Source organism: Hyperolius riggenbachi, chromosome 3 (genome assembly GCF_040937935.1).
Source record: "Hyperolius riggenbachi isolate aHypRig1 chromosome 3, aHypRig1.pri, whole genome shotgun sequence".
Classification (NCBI taxonomy): domain Eukaryota; kingdom Metazoa; phylum Chordata; class Amphibia; order Anura; family Hyperoliidae; genus Hyperolius; species Hyperolius riggenbachi.
In genome coordinates, this window is record NC_090648.1 from 197,462,252 (window position 1) to 197,489,483 (window position 27,232).

Sequence of the window (27,232 nt, forward strand, 5' to 3'; positions counted from 1 at the left end):
AAAAAAATCAATGGAGAAACGGGCCTCCCTCTTCGCTGACATTTTGGGACACTGGAAACGGATCAGTTTCCAGTGTCCCTTGGTGAAGGATGGGGCCGCCATGCTGGAGAAGGTAGGAGCCAGGACAGGGGGCTGCGGGGAAAGCGGCGGCCAGGGGGGGGGGGTGACACCCCCTGTCCCCGCTCCCCCTCGCACATAATGTAATAAATTGTACCTGAAGTTCGGCGAGCCGGGCACTTCTGCCCACACCGCTCGCGTCACTTCCTGCGATGCCGCCCACTGAAATACTTCAGGTACAATTTATTACATTATGTGCGAGCTGGAGGGGGAGCGGGGACGGGGGGTACCCAGGTGAGCGGGGGGGGGGGGGTGACCCCTCCCCCCTGGCCGCCGCTTTCCCCGCAGCCCCCCGTCCTGGCTGCTACCTCCTCTAGCAAAAAAAAAAAAAACGCAAACTGATTCAGAACGTGTGCTGCAAAAAAGGCAGCACGGATCCGTTTGCGTTCCGGTTTTTGAAAATCGGAGCCCGGACCGCAGATGCGTCCCGCACCCGGAGCTAGTGTGGCCCTAGCCTTACACATTTTAGTCACCATGTTAAATTTGCTATTGTAATCAGCAGTTCTGTATTTTGTATCAGTGTTCATATTTGATGTATATCATTGTCTGTATCATTATGTATCCCTTGTTTGTTTTCTTACATTGTACAGCACCACGGAATATGTTGGTGCGTTATAAAATAAGATTATAGAGGAGCTGTAGTGAAAATATAACATTGCGTTTTTTTAACAATACTCAATTATAAAATGTAGTCAGTATTTGCCCATTGTAACTTATTTTCTCTCCCCGTTTCCTGTTCTGAAATTTCACGGTTGGTGACATCTTTAGTTCTGCCAAGTGATCTGTACGGAATGTTTTTTTACTGAAAGGTCGGTCTAGGTGCAGAGGGAGATGTTGCTTGCTACGCATTTGGGAAAAGTTATTTCCCACAATGCAATAAGGTTCACAATCAGGAAACTGTTAGGACCATGCTCATGACATCACACTGTGATTGGGAGGGGGAAGACAGAGTTTTCACAATATCCACCCCCCCCCCCCCCCCCCCCATATCTATTCGAGAAAAGGTATCAGCTACAGACTAAAATAAAGTTCAAGCCTTGGTTCCTCTTTCAGCTTGTCTGTAAAAATATACAGTGTCACAGATGTGGGTGATACAAATTAAAAACAATTCTGCATATTAAAAAACCATAACAATTCCTCTTTACAGAACCACTGTTTTTCTCATATTTTGAATATAGGGTCGTTTCTCAGTTAAAAAAAAATTAAAAAAATCCATGAGGTAAAATAGTAATTGTGGCAAAAGTAGACTGGGCGAGTGCACGTTTGGTCAAACATCCATCTGCCTCCCATCACTAATGGCTTCCACTTTGGAAGAGGCTTGCCATTGCCAAGCAGGCGTCTGCAGGCGGGAGAGTGTGCAGGCTTTATGCAGCGTCGTTGCTCTTGTAATGAGAACGTTACTCTTCCATCTCCAGTCAGCACACGGCATAATGGGAGGCAGGGCCTCGGCGAGAGCGGTCACTGCAGCGCGCACATCACTTCCACCACAGCGCGAAGCTCGGGGCGCTGGGCGGTAACGAGACGTCTCTAGGCCAGACCCTACCTGTCTCAGCCGGGCCACCAGCACGTTCTTCACGCCCACCACGTCCAGGTTCCTCCGCTTCAGCTCGGACTTCAGATCAATAACACGTAGCTGCTCGATGGAGCCGCTGGACGAAGCCATTTTAGTCGGATCGATCCGTGCAACCAAAATGTCGCCGAGTCACGTGACACGAAGCTTAAGAACGACAAGCCCCGGATGTAATCACGCGTTATGTCACCGCCTCTTCCACGGATTGCTTGAATGTGGCACAAGCCTGTGAGTCAGTCACCCTCAGTGCTGCTGTATGCACTGCACAGCAATGCGCGGCCGTGTGGAGTTGCAACAGCCTGAACTGTAGGATGCAGTCCTCTGCACAGCTATGAAACTACGTCTGCTAACGTGTCCCTGGCCTGACTATTTGTAAAGTAAAACAGATACAGACCAACCAACAGAGGGAGCTCTCTGATCAGATATCTGTTGGCTGCGCCTGCGCGGACCGATTTACGATTGATTTGAGCATGGAATCTCTCGGGAATTGGCACCATAAGGCCTACACTGCTGTCCCTCCAAATATTAAGGTGACACCGAAGCGAAAAACATGATATAATGAATTGGTTGTGTAGTACTGATAATTACTTGAACATTAGTAGCAAAGAAAATATATACTATTTTATTTTCATTTATATAGTGTTTTTTAGAACATTGGAATCATTCTCTAATATTTGCGGCTTACACACTACTCAGCATTCTGAGGGCTCTTTAACACAAAAGCCCTTTTCTGCGGTGTAATGTAAAGGCAGTTTTTTGCGTTAACCAAGGTAAAATGAAAGTCCATAGACTTTCATTTTACCTTTCACACCAGACGCTGCGTTGCGGTTAGACGCACCCGGGAGCGTTGATCTGCCGGGAGCCGTCATTTTCCGTCGGGTTCAATTAATAGCTGCCGCCGTTGATTGTGTCGCACCGCAGAATATTCCCGACGACACGCTGCAGGGCATATAACGCGTGCAGGAAACAGCTTCTGCACACGTTCATAGATGTGAAAGAGGCCTAAATGATTTTATAGAACAGGCCAATTAACTTTTGAACTGGCCTCTGGAGAGAAAAATGAAATACAGTGACTGACAGTTGAGATAACAAGCTTCAGAAGAAAAAGCTCTCTGGACTTTGAAAGTCCTGGAGCTCAATGGCTCATTTGCATAGATAACACCTGGAGTTTCTTAACTTTTCCTGTACTGGTGTTACGTACCAGATTAGCCGGAGACCGGTGCGCTGAGGACAGCAACCCTTGCAACTTGCTCTCTGAATGCCCTGAGGTTGAAACAGGGATATCCAGTTAGCCAGGGGCAGGAGCGCTTGCGTAACCAGAGATGTAAAACAGGCAGCGCAGAGCTCCCGCCGGTTGAGTCAGGTACTGCAATGACTCAACAAATCCACAGCAGGAATCACAGATGCAGGTACAAGGATAGTCTTCAGGCAGACAGAGGTCGGCAACAGATCGAGTCCTCGGACAGGCAAGGGTTCGGCAACGGAGCGGGTTCTCAGGCAGGCACGGTTCGGCAACAAATCAGGCACTCGGACATAGCAGAAGTCGGTAACAAGTCGGGTAGTCAGACGAGCCAGGGTCAGCATTCAGGAAGCAACGGGCAGAACTAGTCAATTCACGGGAGTAACACACGCACACTGCTGCAATACTACAGCAACCAGAGAGTGTCACTCACCAGGCTTAAATAGGCCGTTTGGGCGCGAACGGCGGGACGCGCGCGCATGCGCAAAGCCGCACGCGCCACGCAATCACACACGTCACAGAAAGATGTACAAACAGACGCCCCTCACGCGCGCAGCACTCACCCCGCCTTACGGCGTTAACGTTCACGCGGCGCGCGAGCGCACAACGCCAGACCCCCAACAGTGGAAACCCGACGCAATGCTCCCGGACGCCTGCCGACATTCGTGTGTGCCAGCCACCTCGCCTGGACAGGTAACTGACCGTGACAACTGGAAACATTAAGCTGCATACACACGCACTGCTACAGAGAACAACGGGTCCATCAGACCCTCCCACTGGACGGTCGTTCTCCCGACAGTAGTGCGTGTGTACAGTCTGTCTGCAGACTAACAAGGCTGTTTCTGAACGATCTTCCAATCTCTGTAGTAGAAATCAGTAGTAACCCTTTGCACGCTCGCATGCAAATGTTCAAACAAATGCATTCACAGATTCACTCATCCAGGCACCACTGTTATCCCTACAGCTAAATTAAAAGCCGTGGTCTTAGTTCACGAAGGAATGCATTCTTTTACTTAGTCACCTACACTGCACAGAAGTACCCAGGTAAACGTAGGTGTCCTAACTTTACCCCTGTAACATGCATAGTGCAGACATGCAAACATTCATTGCATCAAACATATCTAGGGATTAGGAGCACACATCCTGACGTCCTTCCTCTCATGGGACAGATAGCGCATCATACCAATCGCACAAGGGAGCTAATGTTATGTATCCATGCACACCATGGACATACACCAGCATAAGCTGTGTGCATGCTGACAAAAAACACAAACGGGAAGGAGGGAGTGCACTAGATTAAGGCCTCTTTTACAGTGGGACGTTAGTCGCAAGTTATAAAAAATTATAACGCAGACTAACACACAGCAATACAAAGTCTGTGCGACATTCACAGTGCACACGTTGCGTTGTGTGTAACGTGTAGCAATATTTAGTAAGTGCGGCATGCTGTCCGTTTAGCAATACATTTACTGTGTTGTATGTTGCACATGCTAAGTAATTGTTTTGTTTTTTTTAAAATGTAACGCATGTGCAGTTTTCGTTCCATCAGTATGCGATGAAAACGGCACACCAAGAGACAACGTAGTGAATAAAATTACGTCCAATCTCAACCTACATGCGCTGCATTAGGGGCACGTTGTGCGACTTTAACGTAGCATCAAATGCAACGGTAAGACCTGGAACCCACTGGAGCGATTTTGTGAGCGTTTAGTAAGCGATTCAAACCGCTAGCGATTTCCCTAAACGCTCAGCCTCCCTGGCGGTATGGACGAGCTGAGCTTGTCCATGCCGACAGGGAGATTTCCTGTTTCTCTGCCCCGCCAGCTGCATTTTTTTCTCATCAGAGGGATTCCCCAGGATGGCTGGATGCCTGACTGCACGCTGTGGCTAGCGATCTGTGCTACCCACAGCGTGCAGAACAAGCATCCAGCCACCCTAGGGAATCCCTGGGCAGCCAGCAGGGCAGAGAATATGCGGGAGCTCCCCCTTGTATGAGGAGAATGTGCGGGCGACGGGATTCCCCCTTCAATGGTGGTTGTGCGTGCAGGGATCCCCCTCCTTCTGGGCGGGGGGTTCCCCCTTCAATGGTGGCTGTGCGTGCGGGGATACTCCTCTGTGGGAGTGGGGGATCCCCCTTCAATGGAGGCTATGTGGGCAGGGGGATTCCCCTCTGTGCGGGCAGGGGGATTCCCCTCTGTGCGGGCAGGGGGGGGGGGATCCCCCTTCTATGGCGGCTGTGTGGGTGGCCTATCCCCTTCCTCCCTCCCAATCTCCCCCCCCCATCTCAGCCTGTTGAGTAAATCGATGTACTCACCCGAGGGCTTTCTCCAGCGACGGCTGCGGCGCACCCCCTCCTCCATTTCTGAAGCCTCGTTCTCCATACAGTTACATTACGAGACTTGGTGACGTCACAGGGATCCCCTGCCCGCACATTCTCCGCATACAAGGGGGAACCCCCGCACATTCTCTGCCCCGCTGGCTTCCCAGGGATTCCCTAGGGTGGCTGGATGCTTGTTCTGCCGCTGGGGGTAGCAGCACAGATCGCTACCCACAGCGTACTAGGAGGAAGGGGGGGGGAGGGGGGGGGGACATCTGGCAACCTATAAATCTGGCTAAACACCTGGCTCACTATATACCTGGCTGCACATCTGGCTACCTATACATCTGGGTCTTATACTCACCATTGGCGTGCTGATCCCTCGTCGCGTACCTCTGGTAGCTTCCCTAGTATCTTCTTCCATGACCCTTGGCGGATTTTGCTTCTCCCTCAGCGATCACATGTCCCCTATTGATCGCCGTTGATGACACCAAGGTCATCAGCGTTGATGACAACAGCGTCATCAACATCTTGCAGAAAACACTTTTTAAAATTAAATTCAATACAATAACCTGTATTGAATTCAATAAAAAAAAATGGATTGCAAAACAAAAAAAAAGTTGAAAATTATTGGAAATTAATTGAATCACTTTTTGTACGGAAATCCTAGGGAAATGAAACGCCAGGGTGGTTAAACCCTGGCTACAAGGGTCTATAACAAGAAAAAAACCGTAAATCCAGGCACATCGCCTCTAGTTAGGGCATTTAAATAAGTTATTAAGGAAAGGGAGGTACTAAAGGGGGTGTGGCCAAAAAAATAGCAAAAATCAGTAACCCTTTGCACGCTCGCATGCAAATGTTCAAACAAATGTGTTCACAGATTCTTTTATCACTGCTATCCCTACAGTAAAAGCCGGGGTCTTAGTTCACAAAGGAATGCATTCTTTTGCTTAGTCACCTACACTTTTTTTTTTTTGTTCTCTATAGTAGTGCGTGTGTACGCACCTTTTAGACTTAGGTCTCTGCTCCTAATGTTTTATTTCTTAGCTGTACTACACATACAAATTATATATCTTTTTTTATCACAATCTTTTTTTTTTTTTTAATATCAAAGTAAACAAATCCATATAAAACATATATGAAATATATAATTGCATTAATATGTGCAAAAAATACAAATTGTATCTTTTTTTTTCACTTCAGTGTCCTTTTAACCAGTGCTCTCTTGTATAGGGGGCAAATTGGGCAAATACCTAGGGCCCCAGAGCTGGCTGATGGGCCCCTGTGGAGTAAGTGTGCTCATCTGTACGTAATTGCTAGGTACTGCTGTGTGCACAATTAACACAGAAAAATGCATACAGTACTAAACAGTGAGGGCTCGTTTCCACTATACGCGGTGCGATAATCACGCTGCAACTAAACCGCCGCTAATGTAAGTCAATGCGTTTCCACTGATGCGAATTACCCGACAAAAAGCGGCACAACACGGAGGAAATAATGGATAGCATGCTGCCGATTTCCGCAGCACGCATCTGAGTCCCCATAGCCGCTAGCAGGAAGACGCATGACGCCGCATTCAGTTGTTCAGACAACTGGAAATGCCTACGGTAGGATGCAAGGCGATGTGGCGTTCGCATTGCAGCACAATACGCCAGTGGAAACATAACCTTCAGCCCCGTTCACATTGTTAACGCAGAATGGCCACTGTGCTAATGATCCCAATTCACTACAATGAATAGGTCAGCACTGCACTAAAATGCATGCAGCAGTGCGATACCGCACCGCACTACTGCACAGCGCATATGATCTGAGCGGCAGGAGTGCTGTTTATACACTTCTGCCGTTCTTGCATGTTGCATACCATATGTCCACGGCAGCACGTATGATGTGAATAGGCCTCACAGAGACACCCATACAGACACAGAAAGCAGTGAATAATAATTATGAGGCGGGATCACACACTCCCATCTCTCCATCTTGCATGTCATCTGCAGTAGCAAAGGGATTGTGTGAGAAAATTCCTCTAATGTACCAGTGAACAGTGCTGCTGACCCCTAGCTTGCTGCCTGCATTACATGATTTAGGTTTGCATGATGTAACTCAAGCAGCAAACTCTAGCAGCGCTGTTCACTGGCACATTAGAAAATAATCTTTCTTAGTCCTTGTTCCCATTATAAATCGTCAGCGCTATAGCAGGCGCTAGCGATTTATGGGGCGATTTGGAAAGCACTTTTAAAAGCGCTTTCAGCTTAGAAAAAGGCTTATAATGTTCTTTCACTTCCTGACGTCAGCCAGGAAGTAAACTCTTTAACCTGGAAAATAATAAATACAATGAAACGGGGGCACGTACGCTGGCAGCCACATGGGGCACGTGTATGGAGTGAGGAGTGCGCCCATGGCCAGCAGACGACAAGCAGCGGACAGGTAATGTATAAAACACTTATGGGGGCCTACGCGCGGCGCCCCTGTAATGCTAGGTACACACCATACAATTTCCTGTAATGCTCGGTACACACGTTGCGATTTCCTGCTCGATCCACGGGATCGATCAGGATCGATTTGATTATTTCCAACATGTTAAATATGCAAAATCGACGGCTGTATCGCTGGAACATGTCGTAAATAATCGAATCGATCCCGCGGATCAAGCGTGAAATCGCAACGTGTGTACCCAGCATTAGATTTACCTGCCACATAGAAAATTTCCAACATGTTGGAAATGATCTATCTAACCATCTGCCTAGCAATTAGGCATTGTTCTACTCAGCAGGAGATAACCAGTAGACAATGCAATCGGACCTGTCGGATATTATCAATCGAGCCATCAGCGGCTCGATTGATAAGGAAAAGAAAAAAAAAAAACAAAAACACAACAACTTACCGTGTATGCCCAGCATGGCAGAAAAATCGTATTGTGTGTACTAGGCATTGAAGTGCTAAATGTTATGTGGACTAGTCCCACAGGGAAAATTTTGCGGTGTAGTTAGCTGTAATGCTGGGCATACACGGTTAGATAGTTCTCATCAATCGAGCCGCTGATGGCTCGATTGATAAGATCCAACCTGTCCGGTCACCACGGCGGTTCGATACCGCGCTCGATAGTAAAAAAACGGAGCGGAGACCAGAGGAGTCGCGCCAGCCGGAGCAGGTAATATATGCAGGGAGGCGGCAGCTTCACAGATTGTGATCGGTTTCATGCTGAAATCGACTCACAATCTGTTTGCAGTAAAGGCAGCCATACGATACTTCTCTGATCAGATTCGATCAGAGAGGGATCTATCTGTTGGTCGATCTGATGGCAAATCGACCAGAGTTTGGCTACCTTTAGAGTCAGTGCACACCAAAAAGCGCTAGCGTAATCGCGAACGCTCAGCGCGTGCCTAGCAATTTTGTAAACATGACTAGCGATTTTTGGAGCGTTTTGTTGTAACGTTTTTATTTTTGTTATAGTAGAGCTGTAACTGAACAGCTTCTGTAACAAAAGAAAATGGAAGACGGTCCGCACAATGTCTCCAACAGATAAATTTTATTCAGGACATATCCAGATCCACATAAAAGCACTCGGCTAACATGTTTCACGACTATGATTAAGGACTTTGTCTGAAACATGTTAGTCGAGTGCTTTTATGTGGATCTGGATATGTCCTGAATAAAATTTATTTATCTGTTGGAGACATTGCGCGGACCGTCTTCCATTTTCTTGCTTTCTTTGGGCTTGGCTGCCCGTGATCCAGCACTGTCTCACACGGTGCAGTGGAGCGGTACCTCCGGATTGTTGTTTCCTGTTGTAACAAAAAAGCTTGGAAAATCGCTCTGACCTAGCACTTTTCAGAGCGATTTTCCACTTTCCTATACTTAATATCGAGGCTGAATCACCTCAGAAATGCTTCAGGACCCGTGTTTGCCTTGGGCAGAAAAAAAATCACATCGCTCTGGTGTGATCCATCCCATTCAAATACATTAGCCCAGGGCTTTTCAAGGTGCTGGCGTTTTCAAAAGCGCTCTTGGTGTGCACCAGCCCTCACTGTGTAAAACAGCAGGGAATAGGGCTTCAGCCAATCAGGCTGCATTAGTTAAGTCTGAGGGGAAAGTAAAGAAGAAAAAAAAAAAAGAAACCCAGCATGCCCTGCAACTTCCTTTGTGCGGGAAATGTACCAAATAAGAGCCAGGGAAACATGGGAATGATGTTTTATGGAGAAGAAAAATAAGAGTGATTTTTAACTTTTGGATTGCCTGGTTAGCATCCTTATTACTTACCAGATAAAAATAAAGAATTGGACTTTTGATTTTATGCCCGACAGTTACGCTTTAAAAAGGGATTATTGTCCACCTAAAAGAGGATGCTGCCTATCAAGACTACATCCTTCTGTCTGCCAGCCACGAGTGAGTTTAGACTGCAGTGTAACACAGCCGAATGGCAGCATTTGCAAGCCCACGTGTCAGGGCCCATTTCCACTATCGCGAATTCGCATGCGTTTTTCGCATAGCAATACAAGTGAATGGGACTGTTTCCACTTGTCAGGATTCCTTTGCGTTTTTGTGTGCAGAAAAAATTTGCATGGCAGAGCCATCAGAATTTGCATACCGCTATGCGAATCGCATACTCTGTATCTAATAGGAAATTTGCATGCGGTTCGGGTACGTGAATTTTCATGCAAATTTGCATAGAAACAAATGGAAAAAAAAAAAAAAAAATCACACCAGCACTGCCATGGTTAAATTCGCATACATCGTCATCCATGCGAATTCAGATGAAAATTCGCAGACCCGCATGCAAATTTTTCCCGCGACGATTCCCACCGCACAAGTGTAAATGCAGCCTAAGTGTCTGTCAAGTAGTAGGGTAAAGGTCGCCATACACATATAGATTTGCAGTAGATTCAACCATCAGATCGATTTCTGTCAGATGCCTGTCAAGTCAAATCTGACATCTATCTGATGTGTACCACACGCTAGGAACAGATTTCCAATAGATTTCACAATTAAATCTATTGGAAATCTATCTAAATGCATTATTGGTCAATTAGATTCAATGCAACTCTATGGGCCATGGATTTGCTAGTACTAGCAGCAGATCGACCTAGATCTTCCATCCTGTCAGATAGATCAAATCCATCTAAATCGGCCACAAATCGATCGATTGATTTGAAAGAATCGATTTCTGATTGATCGATTCCATAGAATTGATCGCTGAAATCGACCAGTGTATGGGCCCCTTTAATCGGCAACAAAAACGGGAAAAAAAGTGTCACATGTGATCACAGCAGTTGAAATGCCCAACACTCACCTTCCCTCCAATGCCCAGCTCCCCCCCCCCCCCCACCCCTGAGAGTGACCTAGCACCTAGCAATCCCCCTCCCCAATATCTGTTAGCATTGCTGAAAACACTGCACACCATTTGGCTGCCCTATTAAAAGAAAAAAGACAAGACCCATCTAGGATTATGGATACTGAAGTTCTACTCATTCTGCACAAAAGAGGAGAAAAGATTCATGCATCAAAATAATCAGCTAAAACACACCATGTGCAAATATGTGCTCCCACAAATAATACATACTTTTTCTAATGGCAAAAACCAGAAGGGTGGCCACTTCAGGATCTGGCAAGCCAAAACACAAAGTGGCCTGATGACATGACCTGACAAGCCCTGCTTGACCAAGCCCAGAGGCTGCTGCAGCATTGTGTTACGAGCAAGCACATAGCCTTAAGCCTCATCTACACTGTACAATTTTCCGTCACATCGGATTTATTAGACGGATCTATTAGATAATTTCCAACCGGTCCAATCTGATTGCATTAGATTTTGGGTACTCAAAGCAAAATCTATCGCAATATTGATCTGAAACAATTTGGACGTCTACCCATGATGCAATTTCTTATTAGATCCATCTAATAGATCAGTCTATCTGATGGAAAATTGTACCGTGTAGATGAGGCTTTAGGCCAGAAGAGGCACAGAACAGAGATGCGGAGCAGAGACGGGAAGGGAATAGCAGTGACCTATCTGCTATACCAGCCTGCTGCTGTGCCAGTTCAACACACACACACACACTAACACACCTGACTTTCTCCTGATTATCCAGCTCGCCACCCCCTGCTGTGGCTCAGGAAGTAGAATGGGAAGAGGGACAGAAAACAAGTCAAGTGCAAGGGAGGCGGGGGGGGGGGGGGTTGGACTTTGCCAGCGTTTGCTATTTACAGCAGCCCAAAGTCCGAAAACCTAACTACCCACAGGTTTCTCCATATATTGGACACATCAGCCGGGCACACCTTAAAGGAATACTTAAGTCAAACGAAAAAAAATGACTTTTACTCACCTGGAGCATCCCTCAGCCCCCCGAAGCTGGATGATGCCCTCGCAGCCCGGCTCCGATCTTCCTGTCCCGGCCGGCGGCTACTTCCGGGTTCAGCGACAGCCGCCGACAGGCTGGGAACTCGGCTGATTTTCCGCGTTCCCAGCCGCTATATCACCCCTCTATGCTGCTATAGCGTATATATATATATACACGATATAGCAGCATAGAGGGTGATATAGCGGCTGAGAACGCGGAAAATCAGCCGCGTTCCCAGCCTGTCGGCGGCTGTCGCCGAACCCGGAAGTAGCCGCCGGCGGGGACAGGATGATCGGAGCGGGACTGCGAGGGCACCATCCAGCTTCAGGGGGCTGAGGGATGCCCCAGGTGAGTAAAAGTCATTTTTTCGTTTGACTTAGTTTGACTTAAGTATCCCTTTAAATTAGCCAGCCAGATCACTAAGTGGCCAACTTTGGGATCTGGCCATAACATATACAGAGAAACCAAGTTTTAAAGCCATTACCAAATTTAATGACATTATGCAGGGACGCAGTTTTTAAACATCAAAAACATCAAGCAAACCCCCTGTAATGCAATACTGATGTGCCCTAAAATACCACTTTAAAAGGGTTTTCTTTACATACACCAGAGCTTATTAGCACAGGGCAAAACAGATTCAGACAAAAAAAAAAAAATAAGCTTTCATGTAATCATTAGCTAGCAGAATGTGACAAGCCCTGTGGAAATACACTGTTCAGAGTATCAGTTAATGAGCACGAGGAGAGCTGTGGTAGTTAGGGCGCCACTGTAGACCGCTATGGAATTTGCACCTACAGCGGCACCAAGTGTCTAATTTGGGTGCCAGAGTTCACCTGTAGCATAGGCAAACTAGCTATTGGCGCATCGGTAATAGACTATAGTCAAGTGTGCGGAGGGGATATATGGGGAGGTTAAAGTGAACCCGAACTCTTGCACAGGACTCAAAGAAAACACAGATGAACCCTGTATGTATTTAGAGAGTTTAGCCTGCCTTCCCCCTCATCTGTGACTTATCACAGGTGTAATGTAATCTCTTAGCTGGCTGCCTCGGCAAATCAGCTAGTTTGTAAACACAGGATGTTAACCCTATGTCAGTTTCCATAAGGCTAGGTTCGCAGTGGCCAGTTGCATAACGCATGTGCTATAATGAATGAACTGCAATGGATATTGAACACAGACTAACTTTAATTTTTTTATTTTTTTTTTATTTTCCTATTTGTTTCTTTTATTCCCTCACCCTCCCTCTCCCCGCCAGCCAATGACAGCGGATCGCTCCTGAGCCTCATAGGGGGACAGCCGTGTCGTAGATCACAGCGTTGTACCATGTAAATAGACAGCTGCCTAACAGTCTCCTAGTGGCGATTGCTGCTGGGAGACTGATGACGGAGCTCTGTGGGGATACGCGATCCCCTGCAATCTCCGCCCCCAGGACTTCACGCCAATTGGTATTGAGTGGTCCTGGGGCTGCCGCTACGATAACGCCAATTGGCGTGGAGCGGTCGGCAACAAGTTAATATAAAGCCTGCAAGTAGCGAGTTAGAATAATGTGATCATTCACACGCAGTACTGTGAACAGGCCCATAGAATTGTATGGGCAGTGAGTTGACATGCAGAATTATTCTGCAACACAACTGACAACTGAACAGGGCCTGAAAGCAGGAATTAGACACACCGCAGATTTATTGCAAGATTTTTATCACCTGTAACAAAATGTTTTTCTCTGTAACAAAATTTTCAGCCTTATTTCTTCTATCCTATATGTTTTTCTATACCTGTTCTAATGTGGTCTGGATTACTGCAGCCTTTTCTAGTTGCACTGACTAATATATCTAATCTTTTTTGTCAAGCTTTGTCGACCCAGAGAGGAATGCACTGCCTCTGCTGTGATAGGGAGAAGTTATGCATGCCCCCTGCAGGCTCTGTGGGTGTGCTTTGTTTATCCCTCACAGACGGGTCTCTGCTCTCAATTTCAGCTTGTCTGAGGGGGAAGAGAGCTGCAAAATTGAGAATCCCTCCGGGGTGCTGCTGTGGTTCCCAGGCGGTGAGAGTGCCTGGGACCCCGCGGTCCCCCGGTTGTATGGGGGCATTGGGAAGCCTCCCCGTGGCGCTCCTGGATAGTGCTTATGTGGCATGAACTAATTCCCGCAGGGCGACCGCTTTGCGGTATTCGTTTTTTGACCCTGCATAGTTTGGCGTGCGAAAGCAAATGCATATTTGCAAGAGCATTGCCTTATGAATAGCCAATTGAGCCAGATTTGCAGAGCCAGACTTGCTAGGGTTAAAACTTGGTGTTAGGCCTAGTGCACACCAGAGCGGTTCGGCTGCAGTTTGCGATCCGCTTGCGGGTGCGGATCTGCTAGGGTAATGTATTTCAATGGGCTGGTGCACACCAGAGCGGGAGGCGTTTTGCAGAAACGCATACTCCCGGGCTGCTGCAGATTTTGGATTGCGGATGCGTTTCTGCCTCAATGTTAAGTATAGGAAAACCGCAAACCGCTCTGAAAAACGGCACTTCAGAGCGGTTTGCCAGGCATTTTTTGTTACAGTAGCTGTTCAGTAACAGCTGTACTGTAACAATACATGAAATCTACTATACCAAAACCGCTACACAAAACCGCAAAACGCTAGCTGAAACGCTGCAGAAAAATAAGAAAAAGTGTTTCAAAATCTGCTAGCATTTTGCGGATCTGCTAGCGGTTTTTGGTGTGCACTAGGCCTTAGAGCACGCATACATTTTCCTCAGGTAAGCAAAACTTGTGGTATACAGTAACATGATAGATATAGATAGATAGATAACACACACATATACATCACTTTCTGGTTAGCAGGCTTTTTTTGTTTAACACTGCCTAAAACTGGTGATTAAAAGCCAGGATCAGGGTAGGGAGCGGCGGAAATGGCAAAGAGGGATCCAAGAGATCACAATGACTCGATTGGTATGTTTTTTTATTGTACAAATGGGACAGTACAGATTCTCTTTAAAGAGACTCTGTAACGTCAAAAAGATCCCCTGGGGGGTACTCACCTCGGGTGGGGGAAGCCTCCGGATCCTAATGAGGCTTCCCACGCCATCCTCTGTCCCACGGGGGTCTCGCTGCAGCCCTCCGAACAGCCGGCGACAGACCCGACCGTCAGTTTTTTTTTTACCTTTGCAGGCTCCAGCGGGGGCGCTGTGGCTGCTCTCGGCTCCGAACTACACGGAAATACCCGATCTCAGTCGGGTCCACTCTACTGCGCAGGCGCCGGAAACTTGCGCCTGCGCAGTAGAGCAGACCCGACGGCGATCGGGTATTTCCGTGTAGTTCGGAGCCGACGGCCGTCAGAGCGCCTGCGCAGGAGCCAGGAAGGTAAATATTGACGTCATCTTTCTCGGAGGGCTGCAGCGAGACCCCTGAGGAATGGAGGACGGCGTGGGAAGCCTCATTAGGATCCAGAGGCTTCCCCCACCCGAGGCGAGTACCCCCCCAGGGGATCTTTTGACGTTACAGATCCTCTTTAAAGGGAATGTCCAAGCAAAATAAAAAAATGTGTTTCACTTACCTGGGGCTTCTGCCAGCCCCATGCAGCCATCCTGTGCCCTCGTAGTCTCTCACTGCTGCTCCAGTCCCCCGCTGGCAGCTTTCTGACCTCGGAGGTCGGCGGGACGCATTGCGTACATTTTTACGCATTCCCGCTAATGCAGGAACATTAACACATACATTTTTACGCATTACTGGTTTAATGCGTAAAAATGTACGCATTAAACCAGTAATGCGTAAAATGTATGTGTTAATGTTCCTGCACTAGCGGGAATGCGTAAAAATGTACGCAATGCGTCCCGCCGACCTCCGAGGTCAGAAAGCTGCCAGCGGGGGACTGGAGCAGCAGTGAGAGACTAGGAGGGCACAGGATGGCTGCATGGGGCTGGCAGAAGCCCCAGGTAAGTGAAACTCTTTTTTATTTTGCTTGAACCTTCCCTTTAAAGCCTCATCTACACGTGTAGCTGAGGAGGGGATGTGGCTTATCAATCGAGCCGATGATGCGGCTCGATTGATAAGATCCGACAGGTCGGACCTTGCTACCGCCGATTCCCTGCTCGTTCCCCGCGAGGGGACAATGGCAGGGAATAGAGCGGAAGATAAGCGGCGCTCGCTACATGATTTAAAAAAAAAAAACTGCTGCGCTGCCTCCTGGCGAATTTTTTAGACCGCCAGGGGGGGTTAAAGGTTATTATGCTGCTGGTTATCTTTAAAAACAGAGAGCAATTCTGTGTTCAGGTCCACTTTAATGAGAGAGCAGGTTTACAGTGAGGAACTGTAGAATGTCAGCATAATTACCAATACTCTGCTACCAGGGTTTCCTCTACACCCTTTTAAAAGCAAACCAGAGACCTCGATAAGTAAAGATTTTATGCTTCCTCCCGCCCAATAAACACTTCTGAGTCCCATGCCGTCATCCCGCGGACTGCCACTCAGCCCTGGTAACTTGCTCAGTCGCGTCAGTCCGGGTCTAGTGCGCATGCGCAGAAGACCCAGATTGGACCCAACTGAGCCAGTTACCGCAGCTTATCGGCAGACCGTGGGAGGATGGCGTGGGACACAGACATGCTTATGCAGCAGGAGAAAGCCGCGAGCGAGTATCAAATCTGCTTTTATCCACAGCTCTGGTACACGCTAAGGAAAAGTTGGGTTGCAAGACAACAGTGGTTGATACTCCAAGCAAAATTGAAAAAGTACACACACAAAAAGTCAATAGACTCCCAGATACAGGAATGACACTTGCAGTGCTCTAGTTAATTCTATAAGGTATTTCGGCTTCTTCAGCTTTAAAGTGGAGCTGTCAGCCATACTATCTCAGGGAAAAAATACAAATATATAAGTAGATAAATACTTGCTCTACTTAAACATGTTTATGGTGCAGGAGGAAGCCCCGGGTAAGTATCAAATATTTACTTATGGAGGTCTCTGTCTGGTACACTTTAAGTGTACGCTGTTCAGACCTCATAATTCCAGTATCAATGGTGCACAAAACAAAGTCTAATTGCATGCTAAACATAATATATAAATTACTTACTCCAAGAGGTAAACAATTAGTAAGCGTCCGCCATTCATTAGTGCCAACTGCCATTACCTACAGCGAGTGTGGTTTTGTTTTTTGTTTTTTGGGAGTTGTGGGTGGAAAATCGATATCACACCACTTTGGGCAAGCCCTTGAAACACAATTTTGCAGCGACCCTATACTTTGAAATGCTGTAGCACCCACAATTTGGTGAAATCACTCTTGTGGAATTACCTCCATTGAGGGCGGGTTCACACCAAGATCGCTTTTAAAAGTGCCAGCATTTTGAAAAGCAATTGGCTAGTGTGTTTGTATTTGCTAGTTCACACCAGACAAATGTGATGTTTTTTCCCTAAACACGACTCCTGCAGCATTTCGAAAGCACCTCAATGTAAAATATAGGAAAACTGTAAAATCGCTTTAAAGAAAAAAAAAATCTCTGAACAGCACGATTCTCAAAGAGATTTTTGCGAAAATCTGTTGACTTCCATGTCAAAGTGTACTTCCTGATTTGCCACAAGAACTACAGAGACGCTAGTCACATGCCAAGAATCACTATAAAAAGTTGCAATTACACTAGCCATTTTTGGTGTGAAATGGCCCGGTGTTCCAACATTTTAGCATACCCGACAGAATAGCATACAAATGCTACTGAGCATGTGCAAAGTCATGCAGGTCGTACATTAACCCCATAATGCCCATCAGCAGCATTAACCTTTTCAACCCCAGTGAGCTGCCTGTGTGCTGATGTGCAATCTCCACTATCCAAGTGGACATAGTTAGAATAAAAAGTTGTCCGAGCGAAGCGAGGACCGAGCCCGCAGCCCAGCGAGCGGGCAAGGGGACACTGATTCTACTAACAAGGGGTATATCACTTTAAATGTATGCTATTCTGTCAATGTATGCTAGTTAGTTGGAACACCGGACTTAGCCTAGCACTTTTGAAACGTCTGAATAAAAAAAAAAAAAAATCTACTTACCAGCTTCCTCCAGGGGCTGCCAGGGCACAGGACAGCTGAAAGGGGCTGGTGGAAGCCCGAGGTAAGTAGATTTTTGATTTTTATTCACCTCGGCCCTTCCCTTTATAGCCAGGTGATTGTAATCAGTAAAGCATGAAAGACTGGATAGGCTCATACTGGATGATCTGCTCACATGCCTTTGGTTATATAAGATCAGCTCTTCTGAAGCTGGTGTGCTCGTGTTCTGTCCCCACCGTGCACAGAGCGGAATATTGCAACAATCTGCCCTCCTCCACGTCTCGCCCCCATCCCAGGGATGGCATCCTCCTACCTGCTTCAGTCGAGCCACCAACACGTTTTTCACCCCGGTCACGTCCAGGTCCCTCCGCTTTAACTCAGACTTCAGGTCGATCACCCGCAGATCGGCCACTCTCTTCCTGTCGGACGGGCTGTTGCTGCTGCTGCTGCTACTACTACTACTTGGGGAAGCCATAGCTCGCTGCTGCAAACTTCTTCCTCTGCCACCACAGTAGCTTCCGATGCCGCTGCACGCACCGATACGTAGGAATAGGAGGAGGACAAAAGCCAGCCGAAAGATTTCGTACTTCCGGTAGCACGACGTTACGGCCTTTGCTATAGGGGAGTGTTTTACTACTTCTCCTCCTTCAAGAAAATAGGAGGGGCTTGAAGAACATTCCTTTGAGACAATTCTGTGAGCTGGATCCTCTGACTCCGAGTTTTAGGAGGAGGGGGAGGGTTCCACTTTTTTTTGTTTTAGGCAGGGGTCACACTTACCGGCTTTCCTACACATTTTCTGCACAGAAAAACTGACTTCAACTGAGAACTCATGTTAATCAATAAGCAAGGTCACACTTTAATGCAGATTTCGCATGCAGAAAAAAAACTGATATCTTGCGCAATTTGTCAGTTTTCTCTATAAATTACATTAGCTGCTGTAAGGCAGGGGTGAGAGCCGGGACAAGGTCCTCCAGCACCCAAGGCTGAGACACCAAAGTGCGCCCCTCCATCCCTGCCACCCCAGCCGTCACACACTGATTGCTATTAGACTAAGAGATGCCACAGGGCCCACAACCTCCCCAACACCTTAATATCTAGTTATCTGGCTTGCAGTCACTGCTATGTATCCCCTTTTCTTATTTCTTTCTGCTTCAAACACAATTAGGAATGACAGCTGAATGAATTGTGCGCCCCCTCCTACACTGCGCCCTGAGGCTGGAGCCTCTCCAGCCTATGCCTCGGCCCGGCCCTGGCAGGGGTCACACTTGACTTTCAGTTTTCTGCAAAGTGTAGAAAACTGAAAGACACGTGTGACCCCTGCCTTAAAGTTTTAAGTGTTAAAAAGTGCCAACATTGTGCAATAACTATGGATTGTGGATGACAATCCTACTTGTATAACTACATTTCCTTTTTTCTTCACTGAAAAAAATATTACTGATCTGTTTGCACTTCATCTATCAAAATCACTGTTGTACACATGGGAACTTCCATACATCTGCCGATTTTGCACGCTACTGATCATTACTGAAGTTTCAATGATTATTGAATCAGATGAAAATTGATGCCGCAACAAGCGTGCCCAATCGATGATTCCACCGAAGTCGGTCAAATACATCGATTGGACATGCTGGGACTGGAGATCTCGGGCCAGTGTGGTTGATCGGGAGTTCCTGGCCACTGTACCCATAATGTAAAAGTGCCCCGCCCCGTACCCGTGCATTAAAATACTTTACCTGTCTGCTGTCTCTGCTAGTGACAAATGTGCCCATACATCTCCCGCTTCAGTGTGCAACGTCACACGTGCCACGTTCTATATGCCTGTAGACACCTGGGGCGTGAATGTGGAAGTAGAAGATGTATGAGTACCTTTGTCACTGGCTGCGACAGCGGGCAGGTAAAGCATTTTAAAGAAAATCTGTAATGAAAAAAACTCCCCTGGGGGGTACTCACCTCGGGTGGGGGAAGCCTCCGGATCCTATTGAGGCTTCCCCTGTCCACCTCGGTCCCACGGCGGCGGAGAAAATCCTCCCGGAGCGGCAGCGATGTAAAAATTTACCTTTTGTCTCCAGTGCAGGCGCAGTATCCACTCTTCCCACGGAGATAGGCGAAAATAGCAAGGCGCCTGCGCAGTAGAGCGGACCCGACGGAGATCGGCTATTTTCGCCTTTCTCCGTCAGAAGAGCAGCAACAGTGCCCCTGCTGGAGCCCGAAAAGGTAAATATTGCACAGGCTGTCGGATTTGTCGCCTGTGCGTTCCGGGGGCTGCAGCGAGACCGCCGTGGAACACAGGAGGATGGGGGGAGCCTCGATAGGGTCCAGAGGCTTCCCCCTACTGATGTAAGTACCCCCCAGGGAAACTTTTTTTCAGTACAGGTTTTCTTTAACCTCCTTGGCGGTAAACCCGAGCTGAGCTCGGGGTATGCCGCCGGAGGTCGCCGCTCAGGCCCTGCTGGGCCGATTTCAGTTCTGAAAAAAGCAGCACACGCAGCTGGCACTTTGCCAGCCGCGTGTGCTGCCCGATCGCCGCCGCTCCGCGGCGATCCGCCGCGTGCAGCGGCGAAAGAGGGTCCCCCCAGCCGCCCGAGCCCAGCGCAGCCGGAACAAACAGTTCCGGCCGGCGCTAGGGGCTGGATCGGGCGGCTCTGACGTCAGGACGTCGACTGACGTCCATGACGTCACTCCGCTCGTCGCCATGGCGACGAGGAAAGCGAAACAAGATAGGCCGCTCATTGCGGCCTATCTTGTTACTTTCGATTGCCGGAGGCGATCGAAAGTACGGATCAGGAGCGCCCTCTAGTGGGCTTTCATGCAGCCAACTTTCAGTTGGCTGCATGAAATATTTTTTTTTTTATAAAAAAAAAAACACATTGCAGCCTCCCTGGCAAAATAAATAAACCGCCAGGGAGGTTAATGCATGGGGGGGGGGCATATTTACAATTGGAGGGGCTGCGACAGAGGCGGAGTCATGTGGCAGATTCCCAAATTATTTAATGCTGAAATTGATCAAGAATAGGCCTGCGGTGTATTGGAAGCCAACAGATCTCTCCGATCAGATACGATCAGAGAGAAATCCGTTTATTGCCCTTAAAAGGTTCTGCAGCAGGATGCCACTTGCTTGTCTTCCCCTTTTTACTGTCCAGATTACAGAACAGACTGCATCTTCCAGAAGTCATGTGTTGTATCTGCTCAGGGCTCTTTCACATTAGATAACTTGTGCACGATCCCGATTTCTTGCAGGCGATATGACCTACGACGTGACGTTGGGAAGTTGCGGTTCCACGCTGATCAGCGGCCCTAGTTCTACTTTACGTTGGTGCTGGACAGTTAAAAGCTTCAAGATGCATTACAATGCAACGCTCTGGAACTCTTTGTCTAAGGTGAAAGTTAACATGAAAGTCAATAGACTTTGATGTTACTCCGCTTACCGCATCCTGGCTAGGAGCGATCCGTCACAACGCACAGATCAGCTCATAGTGTGAAAGAGCCCTCAGCCCTAGTTATTAAGTGGTGACTCAAAGCGATATTTACAGATCGTTTCAGTTGACATGTTAAAAACGTGGACATTAAACTGCGGAATGCACACTAGGTGACACTCCGGCGAGGCGGCCATTAAGGAGGTCTCTTCCCAGAATGTAGCATGAGTACTGGAGCCCCTGTTGTCTCTTAAAGATCTGTCATGACATTACAACAATACCCTGCCCATCCCTAATTGCATTATTCACCTCGCCCACCAGAAGTTGCTCCATAATGATTTGCATATTGACCATCCTCCATAGCAACAAATACACTGCTAGCCTCTAAACTGGCAACATGACTGTACAGCACTCGCCTTCAAACCATCGTCCACGTGAACAAATCCTGATCCCTGTGGGCAACAGTAATCATGAATGTAGAGGGGTAGGTAAGTATGAATAAGTGGAAGCCTATGGAATTGCTGCTAAGCCATGTACTCTGCGGGACCGCTATGTTACGGTCCACTATGCAACACTGTTTGTACTGAACCCCGTCCTGCGTGCTTCTTGTTACTGATCTGCCCACTGCTAAGCTACGCATCTTGCAGATTGCTTTGTTATAGACTGTTATGATACGCATGTCTGTTGCACCGATTCCCGACCCACCTGCCACTTTTAAGTACTGATTTAATATGCAGCTCTGTTTTTGGTCCTCCTCCCGGACTATGCAAGCACCACTGCCCCCTCTATTCCCATTGCACTAGTCACACGGAGCTGCTCTCCCCACCCCAGTGCATAATCTACACCAGGTCACAGCTTCTCCAATGGGAAACATGCGGCACCACCCCGAGAAGAGGCTGCTGTATAATGCTGTCTGGAGCCATGCCCCAAAAAATTGCAGGCTCTGCTCATGTGTCCCCAGTGGGTCGCAGAGGAGGGGCTGCTGGGCAGATGCCCAGGTGAGACTCAAAAGGGTCAGCCATCCCTTCGGTCCTCCTGGCAAACATCTGCTCACTCCCTAAAGGTGGCCATACACTGGTCGATTTGCCATCAGATCGACCAACAGATAGATCCCTCTCTGATCGAATCTAATCAGAGGGATCGTATGGTTGCCTTTACTGCAATCAGATTGTGAATCGATTTCAGCATGAAATCGATTCACCATCTGTGAAGCTGATGCTAATGCCGCCCCATCCCCCCCCACCCCCCCTGCATACATTACCTGATCCGGACGGCGCGAGTCCCCTGGTCTCCGCTGTCTTCTTCTCCGCGCTCGGCTCCAGGGCTCCAGCTTCACTTCACGTCCGGGGAAGTTTAAACAGTAGAGGGCACTCTACTGTTTAAACTTCCTGTCGGGACAGGAGGAAGTGAAGCCTGCCGGAACCCAGCGGAGAAGGAGCAGCGGTGACAGCGGGGACATGCTCCGGCGGAGCAGGTAATGTATTGCCGCTAGCGTCGGTCGTCGAACATTCGAACGCCGCTATCGACGCACTCCCGACCCGCCGGCGATCGAGCGAAATCTTCCGCACGGATGGATCGATGGGAATGATCGATTTCGGACAGAAATCGATCGTTCGGTCAGCGTTTGTGCAACGATTTCACAGCAGATTCGATCACAGTGATCGAATCTGCTGTATATCAGTGACAAGAGGGAGCTCAGCAGCAACACCCCAATCCTCTGCTTCACAGAGACATGGCTACATGACAACATTCCAGACAATGCCCTTCACCTTCCCAACTTCAGCCTCATAAGGGGGGACCGTGACACCGACTTCTCAGGTAAAAAGAAGGGCAGTGGTGTCTGCTTTTACATCTGCTATTCATGATGTCCTAACAAATCGGTACCAGCTAGGAAGTGCTCCCCTGAGCCGGAACTTCTAATTGTCAACTGGAGGCCGAAATATTCGCCCAGGAAGTTCTCCTCCTTTGTCCTCGTAGGAGTGTACATCCCACCAGACGCCAAAGTTAGACATGCCCTGCGCGACCTGATCGCCATCACACAGTGGGAGTCGTCCCTTCCTGACTCGCTGTTCATTATATTGGGCGACTTTAATAGAGGCAACTTCTGCTAGGAGCTGCCACAATTTTACCAGCATGTGGCCTGTCTCACCAGGGACCTGAGTGCTGAAAGATGCATACACAGCCATACCGTTGGCAGCCCTAGACTTCTCTGACCACTCTCTTGTCCACCAGATCCCCACCAACAGGAGACACCTGGAATCAGTGCAAGCCATTCTTAAGTCCACCAAAGTGTGATCAAGCAGGGTACAGTAGGGTAGGGAAGTAGCACAAGGCAGTGGATGGGGTAGGGAAGGAACAAAGGAGGGGGGACATCCGTCACTGCTTAAACTTAATTGGTACAAGTGAAACTACACCATGCTCTGTTACAAATGCAAGAGCTTCTTCCAAGGCTCAGTTAGGGTTGGGCTTTGGTGGGTGGAGGGGTCAGAGTTGGGCATCGGTAGAGGAAAGGCTTGTGTGAGACAGTGCACAACAATATTACCCTTTCACCAGCTGTCATACAGATGGCAGGGCGAGTGATCTGCGGTGGGGAGAGCAACAAGATTGGTGGTAGCGGCGGGATGATTGAAATCTACAGCAGGGATAACAGCATACCTACAAAACAGGGCGTAGATTTCAGTCATTAAGGTCTTCTAAACTTGGCCATACGCTGGCCAATATGGCCATCCCTCTCCGATCATTATCTGATCAGAGTGTTTTCTATCTGCTTACATCCCTCCTCATACTACACACAGATATTAATCTATTAAAAATCTGTGCACACTTGCTGGGTCTCCCACTCCCCCGGCCTTGTGATTTAGTCAAAGCTTTATTCTCACCTGTCCACCACACAGTCCTGGTCTCTTTCCTTGCCACTGGCGGCTCCTTCTTGTTTCTTCAGAGTTGCATGTCAGTAACTGAGAATATTTTTATGCGATCAGTTATCACCTGGTAAACTATGGAGGAGGAATGTGCTGCAGAACAAAGCGTCAGATAGCTAAAGCTATCAAAATAAACCTCATTCAAACTCAACCTACCTACTACCTCCATCAGTTATGCGTACTAACATTAACCCTTTTATTAAGCAGACAACCCAGAATGCAGGGTGGATCTTCTTTCCGGTGTAGATATACAGAAGTGGCACTTAATAAATCAGACAAGAAGAACATCAAGACTCAACTATGTATATTGAGATAGTCTGAAAACTGTTAAACAGCAATGTTTACTGCCTACTGCACATCCTTTATGTAATGCAGGACAGCTTGGTGTAGGTCTCCTGCAGATCAAAAGATATATTGAAACAAAAGTATAATATTGTGCCTTACCTGTGTAGGTGATTTCTGAGCGTATGCCTGGAGCTCGTTGACGTGTCAAATGGCACGGTGCCAAAAAGGCAAAAGAGCTACAGTTGAAAAGTCACACAAACCATCCATCCTTCCCAACAGAGTAAATATACAATATTTGCTCACCAAAGCTTCTTTCCTACGGTCCTCTATTTTATTTTATTTTAATTCCCCTTTACCTGGCCATACACTTATAGATTTCCACCTAATGTTCCAAAACGATTGATTCCTTTCTGAAAAGAATTGATTTGGAAGGAATTGATTCCCACCATACACTGCCCATCAATTTACAATAGATTCCAGCAGGGAATCTATTAAAAATCGATCGAGCTGCAAAGTTTAACTGTTAGATTCAATGCAAAGCTGTAGGTCATTGATCTGCCAATGCTCTTGCCACCTGATTTGTTTTACATTTTCCTTATTGTCCAATAGATACTTTTGATCGATTTTTAAATCGATCAACAATCGACCAATCTGACATTTTGGAGAATTGATTCCCAGCAGATGAAATTGGTTGCATGTAGCGATTTGGCATGCTGCAAGACGACGGGCCATTGTGGTCGATAGGGTGCGCATGGTTACGGCGAGCAGTATCAGGACAAGCAACGTATGTGACTAAAGCCCCCGGCTCTGTCCCCCCAATGTCAAATGTGCCCCCGGTGCCTGATGAACTATACTTTACCTGACCGTGTCCACCACTGGCTCGGAGCTCTGTCCGCAATCTGCATACAAGTGCCTCACATGGTTGCTAGAGTAACGTGGGCACGTGTGTGACGTCACAGGAGCACCCACATGAACTGTTAAACTGCCATTCAGGAAGATGGCGCGTTTATTAGCAGCCACAGCCAGGGTTTCTGTCCTTTTCTTGTTTTTCTTCCCTTTTGCCTACCAATTCACCTTGTTTTCCCCCTGAAGGTGTGCAGTGTGGTCCGGGGCAGCCTGGTACACTGGTGCAGGTCATGGGGAGTTCGGGACCTGGAATTTTTTCCGCCTTGCCTCTTCCTGGGTCCATTGTCTTTGCATGTACAGGCTGTGTGGAGTCTACCACTACTACCTAGGAGGTTGGGGCTCAACTGAGGTCGGAAGACACCATGCCAATCAGGACAGCTTTGGCCTCGCTGGTTGCCATTTCATCCATCGGCTGCTGCTGCTCCACCGCAGCAGGGACACCTTCAGTTCAGTAGGAGGTAAAGAGGCGCCCAATGGGTATATAAAACACTCTAAAATCACTAAAATTAAAAAATGAGGTAGCTTACCTCATAGACGACAACTCACTTTAGATAGAACAGATTAATAATGATAAGCACAGGCAACACGTTTCGCGGGATCTAGCCCACTTCCTCAGGCCAAATAAAGTGCCGCTGTAGTCAAGAAGCTGGATATGGGGCGCCTCATATCCAGCTTGTTGACTGCAGCGGCACTTTATTTGGCCTGAGGAAGTGGGCTAGATCCCACGAAACGCGTTGCCTGTGCTTATCGTTATGAAACTATTCTATCTAAAGTGAGTTGTCTGAGGTAAGCTACCTCATTTTTTTAATTTTAGTGATTTTAGAGTGTTTTATATACCCATTGGGCGCCTCTTTACCTCCTACTGTACCTTACTCCCCCCGCTTCTTAGTGAGGGGAGTCTCACACACCAGGCCCTAGGTGGAACTCCACCATATTACAGGGTTTAGAGCATGTGAGAGTTTTTCCAAGAGAGCGACCGCATCCAGGATTGCTGGCATACCTGAGTGGAGTCAGGTTTAATACACTCCACCTGTTTGAAGTGGTTGGTTGCCCCCTATGCAACCCACCTTTGTGAGTATCCCTTTGTCGAACACTTTTTGTTATACATTTATCAACCTGTGATGTACTGCACCATTTGGGCTCCCGTTGTCTTTGTGTTTTTTCCTCGGTACTTTTTACCTTCAGTTCAGCCCCTCCATGATGCCAAATGCTAATCTGGAATTCTGTAACAGCCAGGTTATCTTGACCAGCCAGTGCAACCGGTGATGCCGTAGTATGGCAGCCTCGGCTCTTGCCTTTTGGACATTTTCCCCCCTTACTCTCACCATCCAACCCCCCTTCCAAATGAGCCAAAACCAATTCCAGATACAACTACTTTGTACTTGGCAAAATAAATTATTACAATTCCAATAAGTGATGCCCTCTAACGCTCACTTCCTGAGGTGGAAATACCAATCGCAAGTAAGAGTATTGTAAAAATATGCTTCTGCACATGCGCAACGCAACGCAAAACGTCAACACATGTTAACCCATAACATGCTGATGCTTTCGCATCAAATGTGATACTTCTGGCACATCGCACCGCATCAGGTATGAAATGTCACATCAGAAAAATAGGAATTTAAAAATGTTCATGCGAACATTACCAACAAGAAAGAAAGCTTGCCTGTGAAAGTGTCACAAAATAAAATGAAAACAATCCACCAGGCTTGGGGCCAGCATGAGTCTTTAAAAGCAAATCTGAAGTGGAAAATACATTTTAATACTTACCTATGTAGAGGGAAGGCTCTGGATACAATAGAGTCTTCCCGATGTTTGCTCCATCCTGTCGTTCCAGTACCAACCCGGTGGAAACTACCGGTACTCGTTCTTCTAACTCTCCAGTACTCCTTGTGCAGCCTTCAGAACTACTTTTGCCCCCGAGTAGTTCTGAAAACTAGCACATCTGTCCCGAAAAGCTAGTCAACCTAACAGGTCATATATCTTCCCCCAGAACAGCGCAGGAACAGCGGGACACAACAAGGACCGGGAACACTTTATGGCATACATGTCACACTTGGCACTCCGAGCCATCTAATTTGGCCTGCAAGTGGTTTCCCCACTTTGAATTAGGTTTG

At 47.6% G+C, this 27,232-nt stretch overlaps 1 protein-coding gene across 3 annotated transcripts in view; it reads right to left on the bottom strand.

Moving 5' to 3' along the window:
* Nucleotides 1-18,147, bottom strand: part of SLTM (SAFB like transcription modulator) — a 116,412-nt gene extending 98,265 nt beyond the window's left edge. The window contains exon 1 of one of the 3 annotated variants that reach the window (XM_068275523.1): nt 17,904-18,147. In XM_068275523.1, coding sequence (XP_068131624.1) covers nt 17,904-18,065 — 162 coding nt within the window. In that variant the 5' untranslated portion in view covers nt 18,066-18,147. Of the gene's footprint in view, nt 1-1,660; nt 2,003-17,903 lie in introns of those variants that run through there. The other 2 variants (XM_068275525.1, XM_068275524.1) reach the window with 2 other exon arrangements.
* Nucleotides 18,148-27,232: the final 9,085 nt, after the last annotated feature.